General features: G+C 37.8%; 1 protein-coding gene across 4 annotated transcripts in view; it reads right to left on the bottom strand.

Moving 5' to 3' along the window:
* Positions 1 to 36: 36 nt before the first annotated feature.
* ASAP2 (ArfGAP with SH3 domain, ankyrin repeat and PH domain 2) overlaps positions 37 to 9951 on the bottom strand; it is a 92869-nt gene continuing 82954 nt past the window's right edge. For 3 of the 4 annotated variants that reach the window (XM_049818751.1, XM_049818754.1, XM_049818753.1), the window contains 4 exons: positions 9420 to 9487; positions 7645 to 7757; positions 3633 to 3755; positions 37 to 2682 (listed from right to left, as the gene is read on the bottom strand). In XM_049818751.1, the coding sequence (XP_049674708.1) occupies positions 2608 to 2682; positions 3633 to 3755; positions 7645 to 7757; positions 9420 to 9487 (379 nt within the window). In that variant the 3' untranslated portion in view covers positions 37 to 2607. The remainder of the gene's footprint in view (positions 2683 to 3632; positions 3756 to 7644; positions 7758 to 9419; positions 9488 to 9951) is intronic. The other variant, XM_049818752.1, reaches the window with a different exon arrangement.

Genomic DNA, 9951 nt, shown 5'->3' with positions numbered 1-9951 from the left:
AAGCAATGCCAAGTAACAGAAGAGAAGTAGCCAAAGTGATTTTAAAAGTAGTTTTATTTTTCCAGACATTTGACTGGTTAACAAGAGTAAAATTTATTAATCATGCTCTAATTATAAATCACTGCATCCAGGACATTGAAAATAAGAGTTGATTTTAGGTTATACAATATATACAGTTGCTCTGCAACTAAACAAAATAAAAACAACTGAATTGAATATTATACATCTCATAGCATTCTAAGCTGCATTTTAAGTGTCACTTGCTCCTTTTTAAACAGTTAACACAGCAACCTAATAGTCTGCCTATTAACAGGTTTTCTGAATCATTATTTAATCAGATTTGAAAAGTTGTATGAAATATGCCAAAATTTTGGACTTAAAATTCTTAATTTTATATTATAAATAGATATCTACAGGCTCTAGAATTTCTTTTTCCTCTGCCAGAGGAGCAGACTTTGAGAAACATGAAAAATCTAGGGATAAATTTTGCTTAGCTGCTCTTTATTGGTCCTCAAGATTTTGTCTGTCTGCACTGCTAGTGCTATTAAGTTGTATTCTACAAGTTTCCTAGTTTCTAAGTGACCATTGAACAAGGCTGTGACATTTTAAAGTGTATTCCTCTTCTAGCAGAACACAAGGAAAATTTGCATCATTGTTTAACTTTATGAGTTGTTACATACACTATAAGATTCTGTGTTAAAAATACTGTACATTAGGAGATCTGTGCAAAATAATATGCCCATTTACTCTCTAAACTCTATCAGGGATAGAAACATACAAAATAGTGTTGCAAACTGAACATATCAGTAAGTGAATAAACTGTAGTGCTAAACTATTACTCTATCATTTTACTGGGAACTTTGAAAATACAGACTAATTTGCTTCAACTTGCAACAAAAATATCTTGAAACGTTCCAGTTTGTTCCCCATTTATACTGCAGCAACAGCATCTAGGAAATGAAAGTTATGCATATACTTGGCTGTACCCACACATTTGAGAGGCTATCAACCAGCTGTACCATTTAGGAAAGGTGATACAAGGTAAGATCAGTTTTGCTCTTCCAGCACTAACACAATGTGTTATTTCTCCAAATAAGCATATATGGTGGTGGCCTATTTTCCATTCCGTTCATTATGAAATGGCCAATTTAAACACCATTTGTCAGAAATTCAAAGTTCTCTTGATAAATCTAGAGATAAAATATTCACGAAACATGATCAAAGCCAATGTGACCTAGTCATGGATTTTTCTTATTTTATGCCATCAGTTGTTTCCTGTAGCCTAAGCAAAACCTGGTACAATTTCACAATATACAAACATCAAAACGACGTCGGATTTGTGTTGGTGTTTTGTATTCCATCAACCAACTGGGAACTACCCATGGCCTAGCCTTTGTTCACAAATTAGTAAAACAAATTTAACAACAGTGTAGCTACCATTTATGTGGGTATATTATATAAATACAGAGTGAGTGAGCAAACTAGCATTGTTTGCAATGTAGTGGCACACAAATTTTATAGAACAGAACATAACGTGGTGTACTTGTGAGGTGTCATATATCTTATTGACCCATGATAATTATCTAAATGTTCCACCAATATGTTCTCTCTGTGAACACATTGCTGGATGATTTAAGAAAATTCAAGAATTTAAAAACAAAGTCTAAACACTATATAATGAGACAAGTAAGAAATGCTCTGCAATCCATCATCATAGTTAAGTATATTTCAGGAAGTGCAGTTTTCATATCCTTGAGTTAATGTAGTAACTCATTAATATTGCCATAGTTTAGTTAACCAGCAGTAGTCACATTAAATGACCAAAATGGATGTAACATAAAGAACATTGAAAAAACAGGTTCTACACACATGCAGCATAGAAAAATGAAACAGTCTTAAGCTCACAAAATTAGAACTAGAAAGTTCAACGACTAACACAGATTTCAGATAACTTTAAGCAAATATCTACATCCATTCTGAAAGAAAGAAGTTTCTCCTGTGGTAAACTGAAATACTTTTTTACTTTTACCTGGCCAAAGACACCCAATTAAAGTTGTTTCTTCTGTAATTGTTGACATCCTGGATGACAGCCAGTATGGCACGATGCTAAACAGTCCAATTTAGAAGTACACAGCAGCTTGCATGTTTTGGTTCCAACACTTCAAATGGTATCGAGAATTGGATAAATTCACTGCCCTGTTAGACGCACACAATTTCTTTGACTGGGGAAGCAACACTGAACTGTGGTATTGTCATGTTACAAAAGGGAGAATAAAATTACAGTGAATTGATGGAAAAGAACATTCGTAATATTGTGATGTTCATACACATGGATTTTGATTGTTAAAGCTTTTCAGTTCACCTTGAAAAATACAGGAAGAGTTGTTTTTTTAAAGTGTAAACTGCTCATGAGAAGTTTTCACATAGAAGAAAAGTTTTAGAAGTCCCAAAATCAGAACGATGGCAATAAAAAAGTAAGCTACAGTACCTAGGACTTGGGCAGTGCTCTGGCAAGGTGTCTGCAGATAGGTAGATGAAATGCAATAGAGTAAAACTTAATTCTGTGACCGCTGGAAATGAGCAATGTCTTCACTTATCAGTAGCAATTTAGTCAACAATAAAGTGCACAAATGATACAGGGAAAGCTCCTTTCCGACTGGGATCTCCATCAATATGACCAATCTGAAAGAGTCCAGATATTTTTCAAATTAATCTCAAAATGGCATTTCAGTATCACTAAAATGAATACCAGTGACCTTCCTGCCTGTAGTACAAGCCTCTCCTTCCATCTTTTCTACGGTAGTGGTGTTTTAATTTTGTGAACGGGAATTCAGTCCTACAGGGTGCATTTGTTTTTCAGCTATAGACTTTTTTTTTTTTTTTCAAATTCCAATGTTTTATCCAGTACTTTGAAAGTAACACCTCTTAATGCAATATCACTGCTGCACCATTTCAGTGCATTCTGTAATGCCTGGCAGCCCATATTCTGCCTCTGTTAAGTTGCTTCTGCTTCCCCCTCTTAACAATCACTGAAAGGCAAAAGGATGGATCAAGCTTCAACAGTTTTGACTTTTACCTAAATCTATTTGTGTTTATACAGCATTATTGTCAATTTAGATGCAATTGGAAGTTCTATTCTTTGCTAGCTAACAAAGGCAACTGTTTTCATGCACAACAATTTCCCAAGACTTTGCTTTAGCTGATGAGACTCTGGAATGTAAACAGTTGAGATGGTTTCCCAGCTCAAATAGACCATTTCTCAATCTCAATCAGCTGAAGAATTAGGACAATAGAAAGCTGTCCTCTGAGGCACACCACACAGCATCTGAAATAGTAGCAGATTCTTAAATTGTTGACACCCCTCAAGAATTTATTGAATCACACAGACCATGTTCCCTGTATATTGTGAACCCTACTAATCAGATTTAGCTTTTCTCATTTAGAAAAAAAAAAAAGAAAAGTTTGAGGTTTGATTTTTTTGAACAAAAGAAATTTCTGGAATCAGGTTTACATGAGATGAAACTTTTCTTGTTATCTAGAAACCCAGCCGGGGATCTTCTGAAGTCAGTGTCAACCTCTAGATCTCATTTATTTCCTTCAAAGCGTATTGATAGAAAATGCAAAATACTCACCCACCACTCCTGATCTTCTTCACCATCGACTACAATAATATCTCCCTCCGAAAAAGTTAACTCATCTGGGTTATCTGCTACACAGTTGTAAATTGCTTTTACTCTCTTCGGTTTAGTTTTTGACTGAAATATAAAAACAAGTAAATGTAAATAATACAGCATGGAAGAGACAAAACAGACTTGGAGCTGATCTAAAGAAAGCTTCAGAACTGCTTCCAACTGTTATTTTCCGTAGGTTAGAGTTCAGCTGCATTTTTTATGCTGGGTGCTCATGCTTCAGGTTGAATTTGGCAGCATCCAAACCCTTTTGGAACCACTGCGCCACCAACATGGGCCAGGTTTCCCTTAGCAAGCTTTCACTTTGGCTTATCCAAACCTGTCTTCAGAGCTCTATATCATTGTAGCGAGTACGATTTTATTCAGAAGATAGGGTGATCAAGATCAAGTGGTATGGAGCAAGTGTAACAGCAGCAGCATTATCAAAAAGAGGCCTGAGCCACCTGCCAATATACCCCTTCTTAATTTCCTAAAACCATTTCAGGAGTGTACAGACCCTCCAAAACATCCTCTACCTCTCTGTAGTGTTTTGAGGACTGCAAGTGACAGAGCGGTTTGGCAATTCTTCCAGTAAGAAAGTTTAGTAGGGAGTTGCAATATTCCAATATTGCAGTGGGACTCCAATCCTAGTTGTGTTCTATTTGAAGTGATGCCAAAATTGTTTTGCTGTGGTATCACAGTATCCACCATCCTAATCTCACACCTCTCCTGGTGCAACCTGGCCTGCTGCTCCTTGTTCTCTGTTGCAGACCAACAATAATGCTACCTACATAGTGTTTCCATGCAAGGAGCGGAGAGGCACAGGACCTGGAGGCAGAGCATAAGCTTTCTACCAGGAGTCTACCCTTCTCCCCAGTTTGCACAGCCATAGCCAGCAAAAATCTCTCCTTTCTACCCTAAGATGCCAGAGCAGAGCTGTAAATACCATTTAGGTCAAGAGATGTCTGTTAATGCAGTGGGTGTTTGGGACAGAGGCTCCAGATGGTATAAGGAAAAGAATCACCATCCTAGAGTCCCCCAGGGACTGGTCCCAGTCTTTAGTTAGGTCAGCCATGGAGCAGGAAGCCTGTAAGAGGAGAAGGGACTCCATTCACAAGTCTACTTCTCTCCACCAGCAAAATGCTCCAGCAGCAAAATGTGGACAGTACTGCCCAACAGCTTCTTAATGTGCCATTTTGTTAGAGCTGAGCACCATGCAGAAAAAGGAGGATGTGGATGGGGAAGGAAGGAGGTAGCATGATCACTATGCTCCTCTGTAAGCATCCATTTACATTTTAGTATAGAAAACCTGACCTGCCCAGACCAGGCATATCCTTAGGCTCTATCCGTGGGGTACACCCCTGTGAGTTGGCAGCCTTGCACTGCATCATAGCAATTTTGCCAGATGTTCCATCTCAGTCAAGTTACAGTTTGAACCACAAACACCTTTTAGGTCAAGAGGGAAAAGCTTCACGTCAGTACAACAGTGATATAATCACTAACTTCAAAGTGCAGTAATTACAGGTATTTCTTGTTCTTTAGAAGGCAAGGAAATTAAAATAGATACCATTCCCAGAACACTAAAATCTTCCAGGAAAGTTTCCCATGTATCTACAATATGGTTTCAAAAATCTAAAATATACATTTAAAAAAAAAAAAAAGCATCAGGAATTTCCATCTGAAAAACAGGCTATTGGGCAAACGCACTATATAGGAGACAAGCCACTGGCTACATGGACATGTACAACCAGACCTCTTTTTTCTTTACTCAAGGAGCACTTCTGCAATCATTTCCTAAATCTGGGCTGGCCTCTGGATTCTCTGGCAAAGTAAAGATTTAGCAAAAAAGGCTGGAGTATAAGACTAAATGGAGCAATTTAGCCAAAGTACTTTAGCTAGACTGATCTAGCTAAAGCTCTTTACCTGAGGGGCCCCTGACTAAACCTCAGCTAAGATGCTTTAGCTAGATTGACTTAGCTAAAGCACCTTAAATAGCAGCACACACTCCCTGAGCCAGGTTTCCCTTACTTCTCTGTCCTATGACAGAAGAAAATCATCCAGCTAATTTTCTAAGTCTCACAAAATTCACCCTACTGAAGCCATCGAGACTTCTGGAGAGTCAGATTTGCTCTTCCTATTATGTGCAATTAATATTGAACAGTGAGAGACTGACTGTTCCTAGAAACTACCCAGGATAGCCCATTCACTCATAACTAAAGCAATTTGTCCTATAAAACAAAAAAGGAGACAAGACAGAGAAACTACTACAACTTTAATTTATACAGAAAGCCAGGAAAGGAGCTGTTTCAGAACCAACGGATGTGTTGAAAGGATGTAGCCAGTGCTCACACCTGAATCCCAGAACACACAACAGAAATTGTGATCAGGGTCCAACAGCTTCACAAAGTAAATACGGCAGTTCCCTCGGATCATGTAAGCAAAAAGGATAGACTCCATTTTACGCTACTTAGACCATTTAATTTTATTGTGGCCTAAACCATGAAAATTATTTTGATGCAAGACAGACAGTAACTTGGTTGAACAAGAGTGGGGGAGGCAAAAACCCAGAAGATTTCATACTCCCAAGTAATGCAAGACGAACTCCGTATGTCTCTGTGGCTTTTCAGCATTATCAGATGAGAAACAGCTAATAGGAGTTCTAAGGGCTCAAGACAAATGTGCAAGGCTATGCACACAAACACACTGAGGCCTGTCCTGGAGAGTTACTATTTCAGTAGACATGGTTAAGGAAAAAGGGATGAAGGGAGAGAGACAGAGGACTGAAAAAGGCAGGTCTTTTTGTTACAGCCCATTAATAAGAGAATTTGCAGAGCCAGGAACAGCATGTCTCCTACCTCTCAGTTTATTATTTACCTACTGAACCACACTCCTACACAGAATGTAAAGCATGAAGCAGCCCAGACCTAGTCACATACAGCATCTCAGAAAGTATGGACTCTCTATATTATGATTTTCTTACTGCAGAGAAATACTGTCATGATCAAGCATACTGATGTTTTATGTCTATCACACAAGAGAGCAACATAAAATTGGAGCAAGGACAAAGACCTAGCTGAACTACATGATGTACAGCTCAGCTGACTTTACCTACACCACTATAAGAATACAGGTATTGACACTAATATGTGTTAGCATTCACAGTCCTAGATTATAAATAATAAATAAGAGTATAAAAAGGCCACACAATTGGATCAAGAGTCCATTTAAATCCAGTATCTCTTTTTTAACAGCCACTGTAAGGCTGGGGAAGGAAGAAGAAAAATACACAATACTTCCAGCCTTCCCCTTCACCCTTCAATCACCTTCTGGTCAGGGATGTCTCAAGTCAGATGTGGTTTCTGTATACTTAACAAGAGATTTTCCTCCTGCCACCCAGTGCATGCATGATGAAGAGATGCAAAGAGAACCAACTGCACAAAGAACCAATTTCTTTTGTTTTGAGCTTGACTCCTACTAGTCTTGTCTGAAACCATTTGATCTACCAATGTGAACAACTGTATCTACTCCCATTATAAAGTAAGCACAAAAGCTCCCTTATTACTTACTTCGCTCAAGTTTAAGAATGAAGTTACATATGATCTACAAGTGACTTGCTCACCAAACTCGACTAACTTATGAAGCTTACTTACCTTCAGTAAGTCACGCCATACATTCTGTGGATTGTGTTGGTCACATTTGGACACAAGCAAAGAATCCATACTTCTTTTTCTTTGGTTTCTCTTTGGTTTTTGTTATTTTTTTATTTTTTTTTTAAATTTAAAATCACATACTATCATATAGGAAATGCAAGAAAAGCAAAGTTTTCATAAATACTTAGTACATGTCATGCAGATGTTTAACACAGGATACAGGCTTTGTATTTTTCATGATTCTCACACTTTCTCCACTATGTCAACAGTGTGTTTGATAGAATATGGAAGATTTAATAAAATCAAACTCCAGACTGTCTACTTACGATTTGTGATTTCCTTGGCATTGGTGCTGGTGGCTGGATTTGTGCCAAAATATTTGTTGTAGAACCAGTCTGTGTTACTGGAATTTCGCAAACAGAAGATGACTCTCCTGCTGCTAAGGTAAGTAAAACAAGTAAATTTTAAGCATGCTTTAAAAAAAAAGTAACAGTGATGATACAAATTGGAACCAAATTAATTTTTCTTTAAAGGATACAAATTATTTTATATCCCATGAGTATTTAAATTTTAATGGTTCTTTCTAAAAAACAGAATTTTTCTACCCTTTTCCTTACCAAAAAAGGTTTCTTCTCCAAAGACAACTACCTAAGACCTTCAATACTGTAGATATGCTAAAAGAGAAAAAAGTCTATAAAACAGATGAGAGCAGAACCAAATATCCCATTTTCCCATTCGCTCACTACAGACTGTGTGCTTTTAGAACCCTGCTTCCCTAGCAAAGACCATCATTATCAAGATGCTGTATCCTTCACAGGAGACTCCTGACACAGATGGCAACTAGTCATTAGTAAATTCCCCTTGGGTATATCAAGGGGAAATAAAAAAGAATCACAGTAAGAACCTATGAACATAATATATACAATGGAAGGGTAAACTGGGCAGGAGACATTCCACTACAACCACCATAGAATCCACACAAACCTTACTTTGGACATTTTACTGAGATGACATTATTGTAATATCGCAAAGTAGTAGTTACTTTGAACAATGAAAAGTGCAGAATGAATAATGAACTCTGAATAATGAAGTCTGTTCATTATAACGAAAAAAGCAATATCAATTTGCAATTTAATTAAATGTGGCACTATATGAGCTTTAGATTTTCAAACTAGAAACACATTTTTCTATTCTAAAATGTGTGTCTATTACCTTGTTTATGACACATGCAAACAAGAGAGTAAACTAATTTAAGTTTTCATAATGCATCCTTTGTTTGAGTGGGGTTTAGGTGAGGTTAGGAAAGCTAAAGCCCAACTGGAATTAAATTTTGCAAGGGATGCCAAAGACAACAAGAAGGGCTTCTATAAATATGCAGATATCAAAAAGAAAATCAGGGAAAACATGGGCCCATTGCTCAGTGAGATGGGGATCTGGTTACACAGGACATGGAACAGGCTGAGGTACTGAATGCCTTCTTTGCCTCAGCCTTTACTAGCAAGACAGGTCTTCAGGAATCCTGGGTGCCAGAGACCTGGGGAAAATTTGGACCAAGGAAGTGCAAAATCCTGCACCTGGGGACAAACAAGCCCATGCACCAATATATGCTGGTGGCCACCCAGCTGGAAAGCAGGACCAGAGGCAATGGGCACAAACCAAAAAACAGGAGGTGCTGCCTGAACATCAGGAAACACATTGTTACTGTGAGGGTGATCCAGCACTGGCACAGGTTGCCCAGGGATGCTGTGGAGTCTCCATCCTTCAGGATACTCAAAAGCCATCTGAACATGGTCTTGGGCACCTGGCTTTTGGTGGCCCTGCTTGAACTGAGGGGTTGGGCCAGATAACCTCCAGAGGTCCCTCTCAACATCAACCATTCTGTGATTCTGTTTCTTATTGCATGGCTCCATTATTTACATTAATTGGCCCATAACTCTGTTCATGCAGAAGAGCTTGAGGCATCAGGGCCTACAGTCAAGAAGAGAAACAATAATAATGCTGGTACTGACTGTATTTAGGTGTGTAAGGTAAATACCCCCCCCCTTAGGCTGTTATAATGATAGCTTAATTACAATAAAATATGTCTTTAAATCACCATTACCGGTTTGTTGTAGAGACCCAAGTCCTCTGGACTGCCCTTTGTTAGTTAAGCCAGACGACTTCTCAGTCCTGTACAGAAAGTTAGAAATTCATCCATTTAAGAACAAACAAAAACTTGAAATGCAACAATACAGGGTATTTTTCAAATTATAAAATTCTTGTCATGTCTTCAGTGTATTCTGGTAACAGCTATTTGGCTTTTTAAAAATACTACTTTGCTTCCATATTTTTGATTACACCAATCGTAAGTTGCATTTAATTTAAAAAGGTAATGCAGAAGAATAACATAGGTTCAATTACTGCAATTTGTGTAGCGCAGATTTTCTTTTCCTAAGTTCTGAAATTCCTTTCACTGTTATTTTAAAATTCTGTGTTAAAATTATGTATCCATATTAGTCTGTACATCACAGCAAGCTTCAGCAAGTTGCTTCTCCCTTTTACTTAGTATGGTATACTCAATCAAAGGACAAGAAAGGGAGCTCAAAGGTCAAAGGTTGTTTACCTCTTTAATTCACAAAGGATCAACCATATAT

Source organism: Accipiter gentilis, chromosome 16 (genome assembly GCF_929443795.1).
Source record: "Accipiter gentilis chromosome 16, bAccGen1.1, whole genome shotgun sequence".
Lineage (NCBI taxonomy): Eukaryota > Metazoa > Chordata > Aves > Accipitriformes > Accipitridae > Astur > Astur gentilis.
This window is presented reverse-complemented; position numbering and strand designations above follow the sequence as displayed.